This window comes from Leopardus geoffroyi, chromosome D3 (genome assembly GCF_018350155.1).
Source record: "Leopardus geoffroyi isolate Oge1 chromosome D3, O.geoffroyi_Oge1_pat1.0, whole genome shotgun sequence".
NCBI lineage: Eukaryota > Metazoa > Chordata > Mammalia > Carnivora > Felidae > Leopardus > Leopardus geoffroyi.
This window is the reverse complement of record NC_059339.1, coordinates 31604910-31629468: the sequence shown is the minus strand read 5'-3', so window position 1 is coordinate 31629468 and position 24559 is coordinate 31604910. Positions and strand designations below refer to the sequence as shown.

Here is a 24559-nt window from a genome sequence, read left to right as displayed (position 1 = left end):
TCAGGTTGATTTCATTCTAATTGTGACATTATTTAAGATGTTGGTTTTACTCCATTCTCTAGACTGTGCACCTGTTTGCCAGTTTGGCTTCCTCAGCAAAGCAGCACTTACCTTTGAAAAATGCAGGGAATATTGATGTTTACTTAGATATCAAGGTAAGAATTTGTGTAAGAGCGCTATGACATAGTATTTCCTTAGTCTGTGAGACTCTGAGTATCTTCTGACATTGTGAACATGGCTGAGCTGCCCCAGAGATCAAACAGAGTGCTTAAAATCTGAGGATTATACCAGTAGGAAATAGATGATAGGACACTTTAACATCTGATGTTTTATATGTAAGAACCAAGTTCTAGATTAATTCCTGAAAAATGTGTATGTTATTCTGTGGATAGGTGGAATTGGAGGAGAGTGATCATATATGTAGACATTTCTGAGAGGTGTGGATGAGTAAGAGGGTGTTAGTGATAGGAAACAGGAATGGGAATTTAACTTTTTTGTGGAAAGAGAAAGTGCCCTTTCCAAGAGAATAAGACAAAGTGGGATAGTGACAGACAAGGCAGAAGGGAAAAATAACCTGTCAGAGTAAATGAAAAATGAGAGTAACTGAGTAAAAGCCACATTTGCATAAGTCAGTATTTAGTTATAATTGTATAAATATTTAGATCCCAGACCAAGGAAGTCACTTTTCAGTGGATCCAGAGAATCTATTCCTTAAACCTGGAGAAGAACATGAAGTTATAGTTACATTTACTCCAAAGGATCCCAAAGCCTGTGAGGAAAGGTAATATAAAATTATTTATAATGACCAGTTTTTACTCTTCTCTGAAAATAGCCACTTATTTAGATGTGCTTCATTCCACAGTCTGAATGATCTAGGACATGTTTGTCTCATCTGATAGATAGTATAGCTCTGTTTAACTTCTGTTAGCCTCAGATTTTCTTCTTTTTGTGTACTAAAACTCTCCTTTTAAACCAGTTGACTAGAAATTAAGAAATGACTATTTTTAAATATATTCTGACAAAAGTATATAATAAAATGTCAATCTTGATGTTTCTCATTAACTTTCTCTCTCTCTCCAAGGAAACCATCACCAGTTGTTGGTAGTTTAAGATGCTTCCCCCTGCTCCCACACCCCCTCCCCCATTTCTCCAGGCTTATGACTTTTTGGCACCTAAATCATAAGTGAATATTACCTGATAGTGGTCGGAGCATCATTGTCATTAGTATTTGAATTTGCTTGGTAAACAGAGCTTAGAAGCACACACTGCTGAGACACATGTGCCCTGTGCCCTGTCCCCTGCCTGGGTTATGGAATGCCTTAGTGTGCTCAGTCTGCTACTGTGACCTTTCAGAGAAGAGCTGGCCTGCACAAATGTGAACACTTGTGCCTGGAACAGCTGCCCCCAACTTCATTGAGTTACCTCTTTCATCTGGGAAGCTTTCCTCAACTGTTCTCAAACTCCTCATAAATAGTCGGTAGTATTCCTGTGGCCCCATGAACTTCCCTTGTCCCATTGTGTAGATGGTATTGTGACAGTCTTTCCTTGTCGATATTCCTCTGGAATATAAGCTGTAAGTGTGGGAATGTCATTGTATCCTCAGCACCCAGTTCAGTCTCTTGGACAAAGGAAGCCTGTGGGAAATAGTTGCCAATAGAATTGTGGACATTCAACTTAGATGGTTTTCTTTGTTAGGATCTTGAAAATATTCGTGCAGCCATTTGGACCACAGTATGAAGTGATGTTAAAAGGTGAAGTAGTTTCTTCAGGAAATAAACCTCTAATACCTGGATCTTGCTGCTCAGATGCTCCATCAATTTTGTCCAACAAGCAGTTTCTGGCCTGGGGGGGTGTCCCTCTTGGTAGAATACAGTAAGTATGCATGTAGCGGCTCCTGAGCACAAAGATTCTGCTGTCATTACCTAGCATTGTTTTCCACTCTGATAATTATGACCATGTTAATATTTTTAGAGTTGAAATAAAGTTGTCTTATGTTCCGTAATCTTCCTATTATGAATTCCAATGTTTTAATTAAAATTTTCACCTCTGGGGCACCTGGGTGGCTTGGTCAGTTGGGCATCTGACTTCGGCCTTGCGGTTTGTGAGTTTGAACCTCGTGTCAGGCTCTGTGCTAACAGCTCAGAGCCTGGAGCCTGCTTCGGATTCTGTGTCTCCTCCTCTCTCTGCTCATGCTCTGTCTGTGTCTTTCAATAATAAATAAACGTTAAAAAAAAAAAAGTGTTTTTTTTTTAAATTTCACCTCTGCAATCCAAAAAAAAAATAGGTGTCAATTTTCTTAAGCTCTTTGGTGGATTCTCTGCTGATTATCAGATTTAGGCACTTAAGAGTTTCTTTGTTCCTTCTCTGGAAAGCCCTATGGAAAGGTAGGAAGAAAAAATAATCAGAGACCTTGCATTCTGCTTCAGGAGTTTACAAAGTAGTAGAATGTGAATGCTTTGTACCATAAAGAGTACAAGGGGTCTCTAATAGAGCAGATCTGTTCTGTCATAGTTTAATGTGAATTATATCTTGAATCTTATTTTTATGTGCACTTTGATTATACATTATGAATATGAACTTTGAGTTAATTGGCATATAAGAAATAGTATAGTAATATTTTTCCTTTCATAAGCTTAGCAACATAGCTAAATACTTCTAATTAATAACCTAGGCAATTATTAAAGCTCAGTGTTTCTTCTTCCATATTTTGCATTTTTGTGTTTGACCTAAATGTTTTACCCACACATTTCTATGGTACCTGAGAGATAAGAAACTTCTGGCTGAATCTGTACTATAGGTGTGAAGAATTACTTTTTAAAATTATAGTTTTGTTAGTGCAAAAAAGATCTAATTGAGCTTCCTTACTTTATAGAGTTCATACATCTGCTTAACCATCCATGTAGTCAGTCATATGTACCTTGTCTTGTGGCAAAGGCAGCTTTCAAAAAGATATAGTAAGGTAAAAACTTGAGGGCCGACTGCTGTGGGATGATATATGGTAATCATAAAGTTCGTGCCCGAAGGCTCACCTGCAGAAGGCTCACACTTTACACTCATCTTGATGTGGGTCTTATGCTTGGTTCTGACTCTAACCCCATCATCCTGAGATAAGTCACAGTGTTCAGAGGTTAAGAACAAACCAGTTACTGTGTGAGAGAGGATAGCTGTTCCTGCTGTAGACTTCAGACAGATGTTTCTTCCAGGGGTCGTTTCAAAGAGAAATCCATACAGCATGCCAAGTCTCAAAGTAAAACTACTTCATAGTAAATGCTCCCATCAGGATGCTCCCTCTTTGAAGTGCTTCATTCAGGTCTGGATGTGTCACACCTGAAGACCCAGCTGAAGATGTTTTCTGGGTGCTGAGGCAGGTGGTGGCTTGAATGAGACAGCTTAGGCACCTAGAAGAATGGTGGGCTGCATGTTCTTTAGGGAACTCTCAGTAAAGATTCTCTCAGCTAGACTTTTGAAAAGTCCTGATTGGCAGGGAGTGTGAGGTATTGTGTCCTTTTCAGTAGCTCCTGTGTTGTTGGTTGTGTCATCTGGTTTTTGCAGACAGCCGAGATGGAATACACGTTGAAAGGAAGGGCGGAACAAGGGCATGTGCCTGTATGGAAGAATTTTCTGGTTCTATATAGTTGAATGTGGACAGTGTATACCAGACTTTTCCTCAAAACATTAGTGGTCTGCTCCACTACACATACAAATAGTGATTTGAGACTTTGAAGTTCTGTGCCATGGAATGTGGTCAAAATAACATAGCTGTTCAGCTCAGCCATCAATGTCTAAGGTAAAAGGAAGATCACTTTCCAATATGTCCTAGCAATCATAGTCATTATTACAGTGCAGACTCTGGCAAGCGTCAGCTACTGAGTGTTCCTGTTGATATACCGCTTATTCTATAACTGCTCTTTCCTTTAACACAAAGGCAGAAGAGAGCTCAGTAAGGGCCATCAGCATCCTTGTGTTGTTCCTGACAGAATTCCCTGTCTTGTGATAAAATTTGCAACAGATGATTAATAGAGTAGAGATGGCTGCTCTTAAAATCTAGCTGTTCCAGATGCCATAACATCTTGAAATCTTAGAGCTCATCTGAAACAAAATTGATGTGTATTAAACTTTTTTTTTAATCAGAAATTAGTTAAGTTGAAAATGGGGGCACTATCTTGTGCGTGCTTTTGGACTTTCAGTGGCATTTTTCCCTGGCCCTCGCCTAAGTGAAAGGCATTCAGGCCGTCCTCCTTTATTTCTTGCTTCACTTCTTCATGGAGATTCATGGAGTGCCTTCTGATCCAACAGATCTAAGTGTAAGCCCCATGCCAGTACAGGGAAGTGACCTGAAAACTGTTCTATCCCTGTTTATGGTTGGTTAGATATCTTAACTCAGCCTGGAGGAGCTCGCCACTTCTGTGAGAACGACCTTAGTCTGTGGATGCTGTGACACATGATGTCTCGAAGTGGACTTGTTGAAAGCAATAGATCCGTAGGTACCATGCTAATGTATGTACAGTATTTAGCGCAGCGCCTGCCTAGGGAAACGATGGACTTCTGTTTCTGTAGTCCCCTTACTTCCATTGTAGTGTCCTACATAGATGATTTTTCCCACCCCAAATATCTCCTGCTACTCCTTTATAAGGATGTTGCAGCATGATTAATGATACAGAGGTGTATTGTCTGCTTAGAAAGAGATCGTCCTATTTTCTCTCCCTAAGAAATGTCCTAGGAGGCAGTCAGAGGCTGTGACCCAGTGGGTGCTAGGAGAGGACCCAGAAACCGAGGGCAAGGGGATGCTGGTGTTCTTTTGATGTGGTACTTGCCTGCTGCCTGCCTTTGTGGAAGAAGGTGCTTGTTGCAAAAGGGAGATTTGAAGTGAGCTCTTCTTCCAGAGGAAAGAGGAAACAATTCATATATAATTTCAGGGAGAGTGTTCTCATTGAGTCATTGATTTTGCCTCAGTTACAGATAGAAATGAGTTAATAAATTATATTTTCTAAGGGTAAAATGGTCCAAAGTGGTATTTCATTCCAGATTGATGTTTTTTAATTTTTGAAGTTCTGCATTTTTCCATATATTCATTCATTTATTCTGATTTTTCTCTCATAAGTCTGCACATGTACTTTGGCTATTTGTTGGTTAGGATTTAGTATTTTTTAATTATTATTTTGTGTGGACTGTATATAATAAAGGTGTTAACCCTTTTTACTTTGTATATAGTTCTTTTTTGAAACTAGAAACTGAGCCCCCCTCCCTCTACTTGATTACTACTTGCAAATGATAGCTACATTTCCTTAAAAATAGATAAAAATAAAAGGTTTTAAAGATTTTTTGTTGTTGTTGTTAGGTTTTTCCCAGTGTTCTTTGAATGCTTTCCTCAGGTCTTAGATTAAAATTTTTAAACTATAGTTATTTATTTATTTTGAGAGAGAGAGAGAGCGCGTGCACGTGCATGAGCAGGGGAGGGGCAGAAAGAGAGAGAATCCCAAGCAGGCTCCACACTGTCAGCACAGAGCCTGATGCAGAGCTTGAATTCATGAACCGTAACATCATGACCTGAACTGAAATCAGGAGTTGGCTGCTTAACCGCCTGAGCCACCCAGGCATCCCTAAAAATTGTTTTAATGTTAACTTATTTATTTTTAGAGAGATATTGAGCACGCAAGCAGTGGAGGGGCAGAGAGAGAGAGGGAAAGAGAGAATCCCCCGTAGTTCGGGCTCCATCTCACGAATCATGAGATCATGACCTGAGCCGAAACCAAGGGTCAGATGCTTAACCAACTGAGCCACCCAAGCACCCCTGTAGGTCTTAGATTTTATTCTGAGGTTGAGCTCAGCAGCCTTTCCCCTACATCCCAAGGTGGACAAGACATAGGCCACAGTTTAAATAATTTAACTGCCAATCTTCAAAATTTGAGTAAAATGGAGATGTACTCGTGTTCTGTGTTCTCCAATGAAGAGAAGATTTGTATATTTTCACAGATTAAAGGATTTTTTTTTAACCACCAGATAGCAGTATTCTTAAGTCTATTCTACTTGCATATTGTAACTTTTTATTTATTTTTATTTTTTTGCATATTGTAACTTTTTAAAAATATGGTTAATTCAATATAGTGTTTAAATAACTAGTTTGTGCAAATGAGGCTCTTAGAGTGAAAAATCCAAGCAATGTGCCTGAGAGTGGTATTGACTTAGAAACTTAATTTGTTATCTGGCTTTTTGTTGTTTTATAAGACAGGTAAGACTTTATATGTATATGCATATGTATATGTATATACATATACGTATATATACATATGCATATGTATATATACATACACGTATATATACATATGCATATATATATACACACACATATACACATACTATATATATATATATATATATATATATATACTATACATACATATACACATACTATATATATATATAGTATAAATAATGAAGTTGGCTAGGGAGCTATAATAGGAGAGCATTTAAACCAAAAACTTGCTCTGACACGGTGAGTCTTGAATGTATGTTTTCAGAAATGGAGGAATGTGTGTTTTCAGGACTGTGGAGACACCTTTGCAGGCTACTAATAAAGTGGCATATGCAATCCAGTCCATTTCTAAACATTGCAGTTAGTTTTAATTGATTTTGTTTTCATGGTTGTAGCAACATCCATGGAGTAAAACCACATTTATAATGTGTTCTTGTTTCTAGGCTTCAGAAGCTAGCTTTAAGAAATAATTGTACATCTACAACCCAGCATCTGCGACTGCTCATTAGAGGACAAGACCAGGACTGCTTTCAGGTTTGTAGTGTGCCTGATGCTATTTCATGTTCTTTCAAAGCACTTACATGTGCAGACCATTATGTGTGCTTCATCTTTGAAGCTTTGGTTTGGTGGTAGTTTTGTCTTCTTGCTTTTTTGTATGTAATGATTGTTTTTAAATTGTAGCTTCAGCACACTTTTGGTTCAGAAGAGCGACTGACCAGTAACTGTGAGATTAGAATGCGTCCAAAGGAAGACATTTACATCTCTGTGTTATTTGCTCCTACTCGATTATCTTGTATGTTGGCTAAACTAGAAATTAAACAACTGGGAATTCGATCACAACCAGGCATTAAGTTCACGGTAAGATGATTTGATTGCTTTTTGTCCTCCCATGGAGTTTGACATGTTGTAAATATTTGTTTAATATTGGTAATTATATATCCTCTGCTTTTTATAAGTCAAAATAGGGGATTGCCTCGCTTTACAAACAAGTTAGGGAGTAATTATGTAGTTTGTACAAGTGTCATGTGATAAAAATAGCTTCCATAGTATTCTATAGGAAACATTCTCTTCTCACACCTTTAAGTTTCATTTCAGTTTGAGAATTTTGAAATGTACCCAGTTTTACAGGAACACATTTTTTTGGTAAATCTGGATCAAACTGTTTAAGATACTGACTTTCCAAGTAAATTGTATTCTTTCAATTCAGCAAAATACCTATTGATACCATTTACTAGATTCTGTTCCAGAACTAGGGCTAAAGACAAGAGCTTTTATTTTATTCATTTGTTTAATTTTCAGTTAGTTTACAGTGCAATATTGATTTTAGGAGTAGAATTCAGTGATTCATCACTTACATACAACACCCAGTGCTCGTCACACCCATTTTGCCCATTTCCCACCCACCTCCCTCCATCAACCTGTAGTTTATTCTCTATCATTAAGAGTCTCTCATGTTTTGTTTCCCTCTCTTCTGACAAGAGCTTTTATAGTTTTGTTTCTTCCCAACGTAATTTTTATTTTTTTTTTTTCAACGTTTTATTTATTTTTGGGACAGAGAGAGACAGAGCATGAACGGGGGAGGGTCAGAGAGAGAGAGAGGGAGACACAGAATCGGAAACAGGCTCCAGGCTCCGAGCCATCAGCCCAGAGCCCGACGCGGGGCTCGAACTCACGGACCGCGAGATCGCGACCTGGCTGAAGTCGGACGCCCAACCGACTGCGCCACCCAGGCGCCCCCCAACGTAATTTTTAAAAAGGATTTCAACTCATTTCTTTAGATATATTTAGAGCAGTAAGAGATAAAGGTCGTAAATCATTGAAAAAAGGAGAGGACAGGGTCGTCAGATGAACCCCAAGCTCCATAAAGGTGCACACCTTAAATCTTCACAGTTTTGGCTGTAATCCCACAGTTTGGAGACTAAAACTTTGGTCCATTTTCTAGAATCAGAGGGAATGTGATGAGTTGCAACATTAAAAATACCTAAACGTTTTTTTTTTAAACAATAGATATTTATGGCAAATCTAGCTTTTTTTTGATGCTGAAATTTGACATATTCTCTGTGGAGCTCTTTACTTGCCCACCACAATTTTGTGGTGGACAAAATTGTTTAAACATGTAAGTGATCAGGCACGTGGCTGGCTCAGTCAGTACAGCATGCAACTCCGGATCTCAGGGTTATGAGTTTTAGCCCCATGTTTTCAGGGTAGATTTTATTTAATTAAAAAAAAAAAAAAAAAAAAAAAAAGAGATATAAGTGGTCATCTTTAGGAAAGAACATCTTTATATGTGAGCCCAGGACACAATGCCAAAGTACCACATATCCTGATGATCTGGCCTCAAGTTAGAATCATATGGTTTGTGGAGAAGACTAAATGGGCTATATCTTTCAGACTATCCTGAACCTATTTCTTTTTTTTTTTTTTTTTTTTTTTTATTTTTATTTTGAGAGACTGTACGCACTTGCACATGAGTCGGGGAGGGGCAGAATCCCAAGCAGGCTCTGCACTGCCAGTGGGGCTTGAACCCATAAACTGCAAGATCAAGAGTTGGACGCTTAACCAATGAGCCACCCAGGTGTCACCTTTTTTAAAAAAAAAAAAAAAGTGTTGGGGCGCCTGGGTGGCGCAGTCGGTTAAGCGTCCGACTTCAGCCAGGTCACGATCTCGCGGTCCGTGAGTTCGAGCCCCGCGTCAGGCTCTGGGCTGATGGCTCAGAGCCTGGAGCCTGTTTCCGATTCTGTGTCTCCCTCTCTCTCTGCCCCTCCCCCGTTCATGCTCTGTCTCTCTCTGTCCCAAAAATAAAATAAACGTTGGAAAAAAGAAAAAAAAAAAGAAAAAAAAAAGTGTTTATTTATTTTGAGATAGATGGGCAGAAAGAGAGGGAGAGAGAATCCAAAGCAGGCTCTGTGATGCCAGAGCAGAGCCTGCCTTGGGGCCCAAACCCACAAACCATGAGGTCCTGACCTGAGCTGAAATCAAGAGGTGGACACTTAACTGACTAAACCACCCAGGCGCCCCTATCCTGAATATATTTCGATTAGTTTCAGGTTTACTAGCCAAGATGTTAAGGTTATTCTTAAGTAAGAATTTCTGGAGAGTTAGTAATTCCCTGGTGGTTTAGGGCAAGACCATTTGATTTGATAGTCACCAGCAGAAGTTCAAGCTGACCTTCTTAAGACAAAGTAGGATCCTAGTGGGAGTCCTGCCTATGTAGATGCCACTTGTCCTCTCAGAGGTGGGCTGAATGGGGACCAGAAGTGCACAGATATGGCCTTTATCTCACAGGAAGACTTTGCCTACTAGCACTGATGTACATTTGTGGAGATAAGGAGCCTGGCACAGTGGTGGAAGAGCACTTAACTCTAGTGATGAGAGACTGGGAACAGCCACTGTTCTTCACACTCACCCTGGATCAGTCTCTACTCAACTTGTGCTTCACTCACTTACTGTCCTGGTTTGGTTCTGAGGAGCAAGTGAAATTATGCTTTGTGTACTATATAGCACGGTGGGACTGCAATAAAAATATATTTATTGCATTCTGAGTATATGCCAGGCATTACTCTCTCTCTCTCTTTTTTTTTTTTTTTTTTAAACATTTATTTATTTTTGAAATAGAGAGGGGGACATAGCATGAGCAGAGGGAAGGGCAGAGAGAGAGGGAGACACAGAATCCAAAGCAGGCTCCAGGCTCCAAGCTCTCAGCACAAAGCCCAAGGTGGGGCTCAAACTCCTGGACCACAAGATCATGACCTGAACTGAAGTCGATCGCTTAACAGACTGAGCTACCCAGGTGCCCCTGCCAAGCACTACTCTTAATCATCACCACACGAATTACCATACTTTATCTTCAAAACGACTGTCTGTCATACCATTCTTCATTTTACACATATGGAAACAGACCTAGAGAGATACTTGCCATGGTCATGTTTCTTACATGGCAGTAAATCATCCAGGATGGGTTCAAATTCAGACTACTTGACTACAAAGCCTGTTTTTATCTATTGTGCAGGTTCTAGATGTGCATACTGCCTCTGTTTTCCAGTCCTGTAGAGCAGCAGTTCTCAACCAGAGGCTGTTTTGCTCTCCAGGGGACTCTTGGCAATACTAGACACATTTTTGGTTGTCATTACTGGGGGTGGGAAAAGGGTGCTACTGGCATCTAGTGGGTAGAAGCCAGGGATGCAGCTGAACTCCCTGCAAGGCAAAGGACAGCCCCCACCACAAGGTATGATGTAGCTCAAGACATTGTAGTGCTGAGGTTAAGAAACCCTGCTTGAGAACAGTAGTTTTTCCTCTTGAATCTTTGGATCTGTTAGCATTGGTCAGATATAATTTTATTTCATCATTCTTTTTCTTTACCTTTTACTCAGCAGTTCTTTGTGATTCTTTAGGCTTGGAAAATACAGGAAGAATATTTATATTGAGTGTGTTCAAAAGCTAACTTTTCCCCTGTTTTCTAGTTTCATATATAAAGTTTACTTGCAAATTTCTGTGGGAAGAGAAATTAGAAACACTTTTGGCTTTTGAAACTACCAAGAGTTCACTCTGAGTGAGGAGGGATTTGTTTTGAAACTACCAGGAGTTCACTCTGAATGAGGAGGAATTTGTAGGAGCTTCACATCTGAAGCACTAATCCAGTGACACCTGGGTGGCTCAGTCGGTTGAGCATCTGACTTTGGCTCAGGTCTTGATCTCACCATTCATGAGTTTGAGCCCCGCATCAGGCTGTGTGCTGACAGCTCAGAGCCTGGAGCCTGCTTTGGATTCTGTGTCTCCCTCTCTCTCTGCCCCTGCCCCACTCTATCTCTCAAAAAAACACAAAAAACAAAAAACAAAACATTGACAATGCAAGCTGGTGCAGTCACTCTGGAAAACAGTATGGAGGTTCCTCAAAAAGCTAAAAATAGAACTACCCTACGACCCAGCAATTGCACTAGTAGGCATTTATCCATGGGATACAGGTGTGCTGTTTTGAAGGGACACATGCTTCCCCATGTTTATAGCAGCACTCTCAACAATAGCCAAAGTATGGAAAGAGCCCAAATGTCCATTGATGGATGAATGGATAAAGAAGATGTGGTATCTATATACAATGGAGTATTACTTGGCAATCCAAAAGAATGAAATCTTGCCATTTGCAACTACGTGGGTGGAACTGGAGGGTATTATGCTAAATGAAATTAGTCAGAGAAAGACACAAATCATATGACTTCACTCATATGAGGACTTTAAGAGACAAAACAGATGAACATAAGGGAAGGGAAACAAAAATAATATAAAAACAGGGAGGGGGGACAAAACAGAAGAGACTCATAAATATGGAGAACAAACTGAGGGTTACTGGAGGGGTTGTGGGAGGGGGGATGGGCTAAATGGGTAAGGGGCATTAAGGAATCTACTCCTGAAATTGTTGTTTCACTATATGCTAACTAATTTGGATGTAAATTTTTTAAAAAATTAAAATGTGAGCTAAAAAAACATTAAAAATTAAAAAAATTAAATACTACTAATCTGTACTCATTTTGGCAAGCCAGTACCAATTGATGAGGTCCCTAAATTTAATTTTTCAAAACGTTATTTTAAGTGCATAATACAACTCAAAATAAGCTACTGATGTTTTCAAGTTTGCAAGGTATTCTTTGGAACGTATTTTATTTTATTTTATTATGTGTTTTGAGAGAGAGAGAGAGAGGAGGGCACAACTGAGCAAGGGGCAGAGAGAGAGAGAGAGAGAGAGAGAGAGAGAATGAGAATCCCAGGATGGGGTGGGGGCGGAGAGAGAGAGAGAGAAAGAGAGAAAGAGAGAAAGAGAGAGAAAGAGAAAAGTGGGACTTACCCGAAGCAGGGCTCGAGCTCACCCGAAGCAGGGCTTATGCTTACCCGAAGTGGGACTCGAACTCACGAATTGTGAGATCATGACCTCAGCCGAAGTCAGATGCTTAATGACTGAGGGATCCAGGTGCCCTAGAACTATTTTAATAATTGGAAATGATAGGTCATTTTTAAAGGAGTGCATTTTTAAAAGGTATGGGAAGTTTGTTTTCCAGCAGCATACCTGTTTTCCTACATTTTTATTTATAGACTTTATTCTGTGAATCCTTATTTCCTGGTAGTGCTAAGCCCTGTGGAAGCAGCCTGGCTTAGAGACAGCACCAGTTGGCACCTAAAGCCTGCCTCCATTCTGCACCCCAGCTACCAGGGGGGTCTGTCCTCTTGAGAATTGTTTGAGTTCTTGGCTTCTGTTTGGTCCCTTTGGCACACTTCTTTCTCACTCTGGTAGACCAAAGGCTAACAGGATTATAGAACAATAGATTTTTTTCACCAACACATTTCATTTTCAAAATTGAGAATTACTGGGAAGTTGGAAGAATTATATGGTGAGCTTTCACCCTACCACTTAGATTCCACAATTAAATGTTTTGCTATATTTATGTTATCACATATCTAACCATCCATCAATTCATCTCTTTTTGTAATGCATTTCAAAGTAAATTATAAACATGTTCCACCCTAAACACTTGTTTTTTTTTGTTTGTTTTTGTTTTTTTTTAATGTTACTTTTGACAGAGAGAGACAGGGTGAGCAGGGGAGGGACAGAGAGAGAGAGAGAAAGGGAGACACAGAATCCAAAGAAGGGTCCAGACTGTCAGCACAAAGCCTGACATGGGGCTCTAACGCACAAACTGTGAGATCATAACCTGAGCTGAAGTTGGATGCTTAACCAACTGAGCCACTCAGGTGCTCCCACCCTAAACACTTCTTAAACAAGTTTATTTATACTTATCTTTTATTCCTTTATTATCTAAGCTTGGCTTTTATAACAATGAGATAATTTAGCATATTGGAAGGTAAATAATTTTGCAACTCTTTGTTTTTCTCCTAAGAGAAGTTCTTCAGTATAATGCGGGGCTGGAAGTGGGATAACTACCAACCAAAGTACACAAAGAGTAATAATTTCTTTTTAATGTTTATTTATTTATTTTTGAGAGAGAGCATGATCAGGGGAGGGGCAGAAAAAGAGAGGGAGAGAGAGAATTTTCACACTGTCAGCACAGAGCCCAACTCAGGGCTTGAACTCTTGAACTATGAGAAATCAAGAGTTGGACACTTAACCGACTGAGCCACCCAGGTGCCCCAAGAATAATAATTTTAATTGTATTAAATTGGTATGGGTTTTCTTTTCTGGCTTTAATTTAATCTTCTTTTTACTTACATAAAAATAATTTTGGATTTATATATGTTCTCCTTTTAGATACCTTTGTCTGGATATGGAGGAACAAGTAATCTTATTTTGGAAGATGTTAAAAAGTTATCTGACAGTTACATGGTAACAGTGAATGACTTAATACCTGGAAAAGAAAGTAGAATTGTTTTTTCTGTTCATAACACTGGCTCTCGGGCAGCTTTTGTTAAAGCAGTAGGTTTTAAGGATTCTCAGAAAAAAATTTTGCTGGATCCTAAAGTATTAAGGATTTTTCCAGATAAATTTGTGCTCAAGGAAAAAACACAAGAAGTAAGTATGAGTGCACAAAAAATAGGAATTCATTTTTAGGTTAAGTTAATAATTATGTATTTTATGAATAAAAATTAATAGTTGAAAGTAATAAGGAATGGAAGTACTTACCTTTTCAGAAATGCTATCATATACATCCATGTCTGTTGACTGTTTAGGTTCATATGATAGTTAATTCAGAATGAAATGACTTAAAAATATTTAATATTTACTCCTGATTTGTTTTTCTTGGCATCAGGATGTTACTATAATATATAATCCTTCAGACAGAGAGAACAGTTCTACAACTATAACAGAACTGTCAACTGTATACTTCTTTGGTGGTGATGAAATCTCAAGGCAGCAGTATCGAAGGTAAGTTACTTATATTAGATCATGTTGGGAACTATTCAGTAGAAATAATGAAGGCTTAAAAATGGTTTGGGACTTGAAATTTATAGAACATGCTCAGCTACTTCTTAGTGAACCGGTAGATGAAAAATCTTGGTAAAATTTGTGTGGCTGACAGTCCACCACATTGTGAGGAAAGAAATGCCTGTAGGAAACGCATCTGCTGTGTTTGCAGTGTGCGTTCTTTACTAGGCATACCTATTGTGCCCCTTCTCTTTTATGCAAATAGGCACCTTAGACTTCATAACAGGACGATCTTCCTAATGATGGTACGTCAAGTTTAGAAAAGATTTAAGAGGGGCGCCTGGGTGGCGCAGTCGGTTAAGCGTCCGACTTCAGCCAGGTCACGATCTCACGGTCCGTGAGTTCGAGCCCCGCATCAGGCTCTGGGCTGATGGCTCAGAGCCTGGAGCCTGTTTCCGATTCTGTGTCTCCCTCTCTCTCTGCCCCTCCCCCGTTCATGCTCTGTCTCTCTCTGTCCCAAAAATAAATAAACGTTGAAAAAAAAAATTTTTAAAAAAAAAGAAAAGATTTAAGAACTACTGAAAAAATATATTGTATATAAACACACCTGACTTATTTGTAGTATTTCTAGGAATGTTGTGAATTATTGGAAAGGATCAAGTTGTGTTTAGAAGTGTGTAGGATGTTAAAACACATGCCAGCTTAAAACATGTGCTTCTAGAAAATTTGGTACCTCTAAATATAGTTTAATATACAGAAATGTCAAATTTAGACATTTAGATTTAGATGTGATTTAAACATAGGTAACATTCTTGTATGTTGAATTCAGAATTCTTGTGTTATAAAAATCTGCTTCCTAGCCTAGAGGACTGAATATAAAATAAACAAAGCTCACGATATTTCATCTGTCAGTAGGAAATCATTAGCTCTCAGTGGGGGAGGGGTATATGCATATACCAAATTTCCTTCTTCCAACCCTTTGTGCTCTGCTATGTTCTATTTTGGTATGTAATTTAGGAAATTGTTTTATTTTTAATCTGTTAAGGATTATTGGAATGTTAAAAACGAGATTTGAGGGGCTCCTGGGTGGCTCAGTCGGTTGGGCATCCGACTTCGGCTCAGGTCATGATCTTGCAGTCCGTGAGTTAGAGCCCTGCGTCCGGCTCTGTGCTGACAGCTTAGAGCCTGGAGCCTGTTTCGGATTCTGTGTTTCTCTCTCTCTCTCTCTCTCTCTCTCTCTGACCCTTCCCCGTTCATGCTCTATCTCTCTCTGTCTCAAAAATAAATAAATGTTAAAAAAAAAATTAAAAAAAAAAAAAAGCGATTTGAGTGATATGTTGCTACATGATGTTAGAATAGACCCAAGATCTCAACTTTGAACCTGGTTTTGTTTGTCAAGTAAGTATTTTAGATACAGAAACTGACATTTGGAGAAATTAGATTACTGGGTATTGGTTTTTATTTTTCCCTTTTTCTCTACTGGGATATAACAATCAGCATATTGTTTTAGAACCCCTCTTTGCTGCATGTGTACAGCATATAATTTCTTTTGTTTGTGAACATCACAGTATTACAGAGAAATTTACATTTCAATTCTCTCACCTCAGAGATTCTCTAGAAGAGGCCAGGTAAATATAGTTACATGGTAATTTAAATGTCCCTCTCTCATGTACTTAAATCATGTTCTTGGCCTATTCTTTTGTTTTTTTTCTGAGACAGATTTCTAACTATGATCAAATTCTTACAAATAATGAAAATGTAAGACCTGAAGATAATCTAATTTTACTCTTCTTTCTACTCTTACAGTAGGGAGTTCTCATTTTGATGTTAATATTTAACTGAAATTGATGACTGCACTGCCATGTATAACTTTTAAGGGAACGTCCAAAACAGATTTTCTTTTAAAAATTACTTATATTAGGATTTAAGACATGAGATCTATATACTAATGAATCATTCATGCTGTTTGTGAGATTTGCCAAATACACTAATGAAAATTGAATTTATGTAAAATAGTTTTTGAGTAAAAATCTCTGTTGGCAGAGCCCTATTGCACAAACCAGGCATTATAGAACAAATACTTCCAGAACATAGTGTGCTGCAGAACATTGATTTTGCTGAAACATTTCAGGATGAGTTACAAGTAACTGAAGGTAAGAATTTCATCATGACCCAAAAGATTTACCTAGGTCCAGTGATGTAATATAAGGGGAAAGAGTATTAGTTTAGATCGTGGAGTTAGGCTGAGTTTGAGCCACAATTCTGCTGTATGGCTTTCGATGTTACGTAGATTCAGTTTCCTTATTTGTAAAATGAGAATAATAATATCTATCTTCTCATGCATACAGAATTGTTGTGAAGATGAAATGAGAGAGCTTTGCTATATAAATGTTAGATGTTATGAATAATCTTATGACACCTACTTTATGGGTAGACTTGTAAACAGGAGAATGAATGGTCATTATTAAATCCAGAGTAATTACTATTTAAGATTTAATCATTGGAAAAACTTGAACTCATTTTGAGATTTGTGCCGGCTGTGCAGTTTATGGAGGATGTGATGGTGGCAAAATCAATCAATCAATCAATCAATCAATCCAAAATAGACAGCGGTGGAATAGCTCCAACCTAGATATTTAGCTCTATTTGAGCTGAACCATTCAAGCATCTAATAGTGTTTATTACTGATACAAAAAAACATGTCTTGACACATACAAATTATGTGAAAATGGACAGATTTTTACCACAGTGTTGTTTATAATAGCAAGAAGTAACCTAAATGTCCAAGAATAAGGCATCGATTATGTAATAGAAAATGTTGATGCTATTAAAATAATGACAAGATTTTATATTAAAGACATGAGAATGTCTTATTATTTTATTTTAAAATAACTTAATTATTTTAAAGTTGCATAATAAGGTCTTATGGTAAAAATAATTTAATGTGTCTATATTACAGCTTCACAGGTAAAATCGCAGGATTTAGACACCAGATATTACCAGTGGTTATGTTCTGGTAGTAGAATTTCAGGTGGTCATGTTTTTTTCCTTCATTTTTGTTTTCTAGGTTTTTTTTTTTAAGTTTATTTTGAGAGACAGAGAAAGGAAAAGAGAAGGCGGGTGAGGGGCAGAGAGAGGGAGCCCCTTGTTGAACCCCAACATGGGTCTCAAACTCACAAACTGTGAGATCATGACCTGAGCCGAAATCAAGAATTGGACACTTAACTGACTGAGCCAACCAGGCACTCCTGTTTTCTAGGGTTTTTTTAATGGTAAAGTATATATTGCTTCTAAATTATGAAATGGTAAAAGGATATTTATGCCTATGTAGAGGTGATGCAGAATACTCATCTTTTCAGTAGTTAGGAGTCTAAGTCATCTGCTCAAAGGGAAAGTTGGGATGGATAGTTAAAAATAGTGAAAAGAGGGGTGCCTGGGTGGCTCAGCCAGTTAAGCGCCCAACTTTGGCTCAGGTCATGATCTCATGGTTTGTGAGTTCAATCCCCGCATCGGGCTCTGTGCGGACAGCTCAGGGCCTGGAGCCTGCTTTGGACGCTGTCTCCCTCTCCACCGCTCACACTCTGTCTCTCAAAAATAAATAAACATTAAAAAAAAAATTTTAAATAATGAAAAGATTTGAAATGAATCTTGTCAGCAGTGCGTTAAGGGTGCAGAGTATAGAACGAACCTTGGATTTGGAGCTGAAGCAATTCAAGACCATCTCTACAACTTCATCTCCTCTGAGTTTTACCTTCCTTATCTCTTCATCATAAGAAAGATCCTAATCAGAGAGTTAAACTGAACTGTGCTTTGTAGATGGAAACACTTAGAATGGGGAGGAGTTGATAAGATGGAGAAGATGAGGACCAGAATGGGGAAGGATAGTCCAAGGAGAGAGAGTTGTGTGTACAGAAATTCAAGAAATGTGTTATATTAAGGGTCGTGTTGACAAACCCAACCAAGAGCCCAAGTAATCTGTCAAGACCACTCATCTAAGATGGGGAAGAGGTAGGACTTCAGGTAGGTCTTTGGGACACCAGAATACTGGGTTCCTTGAGGTGGTATATTTATTGTCCAGAGGAAGGGAGGAAACAATCCCACTTTGTTTTGTGTTGGTTAGTTTTAGTAGATCATCTATGGGAGTGTTGCAGTTGAACTTTTTATGTGGTTATTTTGAATAACGTTTGTTTGAGTATATTACTATTATAGGTATTTATAATCTTGTTTTGTAAAATGTGTGATTTATGGCAAATATTTTCACACTTGATATAAACTTTTGTAGTCCGGTATCTTTGGTTATTACAAATTTCAACTTATACTTACTGTGTTCTTTTAAACACTTTTCATTTAAAAAGTGTCATTCTTAATGTCTAATTTAAATGTAGAATCCAGAATACATAATTCCTACTTCAAAGAGTTGCTGTGAAAGCTAACTAGAATAATATGTATGAAGGGATTAAAACGTTACCTGGCCCACAGTCAGCTTGATGCCATATGTAGCTTTAAACATATTCATACTTTAATGCTCACAACAACCCCTGAGATGGATCATAACTTTTTATATTATCCTTGAGGAGATGAAAGCTTGGAGAGGTTAGGTCACCAAATCCAAGGCCAGAGCCTGAGCTGCCTATAATTTCATCCTCGTCAATAGTTGTAAACATCAAATGTCACCCACCCCAACCTATTGCTGTAAATGTATAAATTTATCTGTTTTATTTTTGTGGTATGATTATGTGAAGATTCATATATTTCAAATATTATTTTCTATTTCAGTGTATGATCTTCCCCAACGGCCTAATGATATTCAGCTCTTTTATGGAAACATGCGTAAAATTATACTTTCAGTAATTGGAGAATTCAGAGACTCCGTGTCTAGCAGTGAATTCCTTCAGCCTTCTTCCAAAGCTAGCGTAGAATCTAAAAGGTAAAACAGAGAAACAAAACATCTCTCATCATATTTCAAGAGAAGTTAATTCCCATAGAGCTGATCTTTCCTTCATACTTTTTTGCCTCAAAATATTTATTACATCTTTATATTTTGGTTTAAGTTGAAATAATTTTAAATTTACAGGAAAGTTTAAATATAGTACATATTAAACCTGCATTGAGATTCCCTGGTTGCTAACATTTTGCCACATTTACCTTATTATTGTTTATGTGTGTATAACTTTTTTCTGTACCTTTTAAGAGTAAATTGGAGGCATGATGACCAGTTCATCCTGTTTCCTAAAAATGCAGACCCTCTCCTATATAGCTGTAGTAAACCCATCCAGATTAGGACCTTAGTGTTGTTACAGTACTAACATCTAGTCCACAGATTTCATGCAGATTCCCCAGTTCCCCAGTAAAGTTCTTTGTAGTTAAATCAAAGAAATAAGCAAAAACCTCCTCTTTTCTTTCCTCTTTAGTCCAGAATCTAATCTGAGATCACACGTTACATTTAGCCTGTCTCTTTACCTCTTTCAATATAGAATACTTCTTCAGTCTGTCCTTCTCTTTCACGACAGAACGCAGAAGGTTGGATCATCAAATCAGAGCCACAGAATCAAAGATACTACCCAGAACTAAGCTTTAGTAACAATTTTAGATGAAACATGAGGAAATCAGGATTGCTAATTGTGTTTCCTAGGTCCTTCTTGCAACATGAATACTCCACTCTAGTTCACATTTAACATGAGGTCTCTAAGCTGTGCACGTGATACATTACTAACACGAAGGGGTGGCTGTTTCCATCATGAAAGCTCTTTTATTCTTGTGTAATTACATACCTTATGTGATAATTTTTTTCAAACAACTATGTTGAAAAAATTCATAAATTTTTATTTTCTTTACCATAACCAATTCTAGACAGACCAGGAACATTCTTCATAAGTATTCTATAGAAAAGTAAATTAGTATGATTGCTGGGAGATGTCATTAGGAACATTACAAGGGGATTTGACGGAGTCATCTTTCTTTTTTTTTCCTGGACTTTTCCTGCCTGGTAAAAAGGGGAAAATGGCACAGGCCAGCTGCTAACCCTTTTCTTACCAGTGAGTGACCTTGATGTTTTTGTAGAGCACAGACTAGTTACTTTGTAAAATGTCCCTCACATCACAGATACGATGCTGTTTGTTTCCTCAGCGCATCTCAGGTGCTAAATAATGCTGATTTGTCCCATTACTTGAAATATTTTTATCACTTAGTTAAAATGGTGTCTGCCAGGTTTCTTCATGGTAGTTAGTTAATAAATGTCTTAAAGGAAGATCCTTAGAGATGATGAGTTATCTTATTCCTTTTCAAACTTGTAGTACCCACTGATGATTATTGCTTGAATCATATTAGTACTGTCTTATTTACCAAATGGTGATTTTCTAATTCTATCTTTTTACATTTACTAGTTGTCTTTCCACTATGAGGAAGAGATTTACTTCACCCTCTTTTGTGTACTTACTTATATTTGGGCAGACTGATGAATTCAGTATAAATTCTTTACTGTCCTCATTCGGTTGCTTAATCTGACTTTTTATTCACCGGCATGATGGTTATTTTAGGTTTGTCTTATGCATTTCCTGTCCCAGCCCTGGGATAGGGGTCCTGGTTCATTTTAGTAGAAAATGGTATTGGAAACTGGGATATGAGTGTGCTATTGCTTTTCAGGTGTTAGTACTTCTAGGCTCCCTCCATGGACAGAGCTAGGAAATATATGCATTTTATATAAATCCACATGTATCCACATCTATTTATAAATATGTTGAAATCATGAGTTTATACTGATAACTCCAATACTGAGAATCTGCCTTCATTATCCTCAGTATATTTGAATTTTACTCTATCCTCCTATTTTTAACCAATCTTCTCATCTTCTCCTTGGCACATCATTGCCAACTCATGTTGGCTGAGGGTTCTCTACAAGTCCCAGCCACCAACTAATAGCTGACTCAGACCCACCCACCTGGAGCCTCCAGCTCATTTAACCTTGCCCTCTTTTCCCATACTTTTTAAAAGTTTTTATTAGAGTATAATTAACATACAATAATCCTATTCATTTGAGATGTACATCATAGTGATTTGATTTTTTTATACATTGTGAAATGAAATGATCCCACAATAAGTCTACTTATCATCTGTCACCAAACTTATAATATTATTGACTATATTTCCTATGCTATATATTCCATCCCCATAATTTATTTTATAAGTGTAAGTTTGTACCTCTTAATCTCCTTCACCTGTTTCACTCACCCCTAACCCCTCTCCCTGCCTCCTGTAACCAACAGTTTGTTCCTGTGTCTAAGAGTCTGGTTTTTTTGGTCTGTTCATTCATTTTGTTTTTTAGATTCTACATATAGGTGAAGTCATTTAGTATTTGTTTTTCTCTGACTTATTTCACTTAGCATAATACCCTCTAGGTTCATGTTGTCACAAGTGGTTAGGTTTCATTCTTTTTTTATGACTAATATTCCACTGGGTATATAAACCACATCTTTATCCATTCATCTGTCATGGACACAGGTCGCTTCTGTATCTTGGCTGTTTTAAATAATGATGCAATGAACATAAGGGTGCATATGTCTCTTCCAGTTGGATTTTCATTTTCTTTGGATGAATATTCAGAGTAGAATTGCTAGATCATATGGTAGCTTTATTTTTAATTTTTTGAGGAACCTCCATACTATTTTCCATTAGGGGCCACACCAGTTTACATTCCCACCAGGAGTGCACATGGGATTCCTTTGCTCTCCATCTTCGCTAACATTTATTTGTTGTCTTTGATAATAGTCGGTTTGACAGGTGTGAGGTGATTTCTCATTATGGTTTTGGTTTACATTTCCCTGATGCTTAGTGATGTTGAGCATCTTTTCATGTGCCTGTTGGTCATCTGTATGTCTTCTTTCGGGAAATGTCTATTCAGGTCCTCTGCCCATTTTTTTGATCAGGCTAGTTATTTTTTTGATACTGAGTTGTATAAGTTCTTTATGTAATTTGGATTGTAACCTTTTATCAGATAAATGATTTGCAAGTATCCTCTCCCTTTCAGTAGGTTGCCTTTTCATTTTGTTGTGATGACTTCCTGTTCAAAAAGCTAGTATCTAGCCTTCTCAAATTATTCCAGAAAGCTGAAGAGGAAGGAAGTCTTCTAAACTCTCTTAATGTGACCAGCATTACCCTGATAATGAAACTAGGCAAAAACACCACAGAAAAAGAAAATTACAGGTCATTATCCTTGATGAATACAGATGTAAAAATCCTCAACAAAATATTAGCAAACTGAATTCAACAATATATTAAAAGGGTCCCTATACTTTTAATGATATTTTTTTCTAAAATATGTAATCAAATAATTAAAGATAGTAGTTCACATTAAAAATTATTTTGAAATTCACTTAAATTGTGAGAAACAGGTTCTTAGGAAACTAAAAAGCCAAGGATCAGCTTTATAATTTTTAAAAAATTGTTTCTGACTTATTGGCTGGTGCCTCCATTATTTCTCTGGGCAGTCGAGGTCTGATTTCAAAAGGAGCAGGTGAGAGGGCAATGGGTAAGAGGTGAGGAGAGGATTCCCTCTGTCTGCTGAGTGTCTGCTTAAAATAAAGATGTAGCTCTGCTGTATGGTAGAAGAATTTGGGCACTGCCCCGTTGAACTTCAGGTAAATCATGTGCTACTGTGATTACAAAATTTATTCAAGTTACAATTTTTTGTAATCTAAGGCTTATTAGAAAACACTTTTAACACTTACAAATCTTAAGCCTCATCAGCATTTCTCACCACAGTATTTTGCCTGGAAGACTATGTTTGGTGTTAGCATCATGAAACCAGTTATCACTGTACAGTTATAGATACATTAAGAGTTTTGTTGTTTTGGGGGGCGCCTGAGTGGCTCAGTTGGTTGAGCATTCGACTTCAGCTCAGGTCATGATCTCGCAGTTCATGGATTTGAGCCCCGCGCTGGACTCTGTGCTGACAGCTCAGAGCCTGAAGTCTGCTTTGGATTCTGTGTCTTCCTCTCTCTCTGCCCCTACCCTGCTCGCATTCTGTCTCTCTCTCTCTCTCTCTCTCTCAAAAATAAACATTAAAAAAAAAATTTGTTTTTAATGAAAAAAGTTTTGTTGTTTTTAAAAAATTCTTAATATTGGGTAGTTTTCTGGTAAACCTTTTAAGAGACTTCAGATGGCATGCTGAGGTCAAGACAGTAAAGAAATCATTGAATATTCTAATTAAAGATTAGTATAATAATATTAGACCTATACTGTATTTTTTAAACATTAAGAATACACAGTGAAGAATTTTTATTCCATGAAAGATACACAATATATTACATAATGCACCTTTAGTTTTATCTAAATGTTTTTATTTTTTTTAATTTTTTTTTTTTAACATTTAATCATTTTTTTTTTTTTTTTCAACGTTTATTTATTTTTGGGACAGAGAGAGACAGAGCATGAACGGGGGAGGGGCAGAGAGAGAGGGAGACACAGAATCGGAAACAGGCTCCAGGCTCTGAGCCATCAGCCCAGAGCCTGACGCGGGGCTCGAACTCAACGGACCGCGAGATCGTGACCTGGCTGAAGTCGGACGCTTAACCGACTGCACCACCCAGGCGCCCCAACATTTAATCATTTTTGAGAGACAGTGTGAGCAGGAGAGGAGCAGAGAGAGAGGGAAACACAGAATCCAAAGTAGGCTCCAGCCTCTGAGCTGTCAGCACAGAACCTGACATGGGGCTTGAATTCACAGACTGCAAGGTCATGACCTGACTTGAAGTCAGACACTTAACTGATTGAACCACCCAGGCACCTCTGAATGTTTTTAGACTTAGGAAGAATTCATATAAAAAGGTGACACAGTCTGGCTTTTTATCTTTTTTTTTTTTTAAAGCAGAACATCATTAGATTTTTTTTTTTTTTTGAGAACATTATTATATTTCAATACACAACTTCTATTCAACCAAAAAGTAAAATATCACAGTAAAAATGTTGGTGAGAAAACATGGTATTTCATTTGCAGTGTATGGCAAATGGTTAACATTCTTAGTCATAAGCTTTTATTCATATTTTATTTTTTTCCTCTCCCCCTCTCTGTTTCTGTCTCTCTCTGTAGTGAATCTGAAGGTTCTGGGAAACATGGTGGCAATGTTTCTTTGGATGTTTTGCCAGTTAAAGGTCCTCAAGGTTCTCCACTTCTTTCAGAAGCTGTTCGCCCACCTCAAGATAAATCATTCTCGAAGGAAATGTGGGCTGTCCAGCCTGAACACTTGATTTTGATAGCTCCTTCTCCTTGTGAGTATATCAACAACAACACAACAGCAGTGAGCTCTGGAAACCAGGCCTATACTCATTCTGAGTCTGTGGCTCATCTAGTAATGTTCATGGACTGTATGCAAAGGTGACCAGTGGCTTACACAGGTCCTCTTCTACGTAGGTCTCTTTGAGACCTACCTCACGCTCAACCAGAA

At 37.9% G+C, this 24559-nt stretch overlaps 1 protein-coding gene across 3 annotated transcripts in view; it reads left to right on the top strand.

Annotated features, from left to right (window-relative positions):
• CEP192 (centrosomal protein 192) overlaps positions 1-24559 on the top strand; it is a 134623-nt gene that overhangs the window by 88229 nt on the left and 21835 nt on the right. For all 3 annotated transcript variants that reach the window (XM_045458934.1, XM_045458932.1, XM_045458933.1), the window contains exons 27-36: positions 63-155; positions 663-781; positions 1696-1872; positions 6697-6787; positions 6935-7111; positions 13506-13766; positions 14005-14120; positions 16164-16273; positions 18897-19047; positions 24205-24383. In XM_045458934.1, the coding sequence (XP_045314890.1) occupies positions 63-155; positions 663-781; positions 1696-1872; positions 6697-6787; positions 6935-7111; positions 13506-13766; positions 14005-14120; positions 16164-16273; positions 18897-19047; positions 24205-24383 (1474 nt within the window). The remainder of the gene's footprint in view (positions 1-62; positions 156-662; positions 782-1695; positions 1873-6696; positions 6788-6934; positions 7112-13505; positions 13767-14004; positions 14121-16163; positions 16274-18896; positions 19048-24204; positions 24384-24559) is intronic.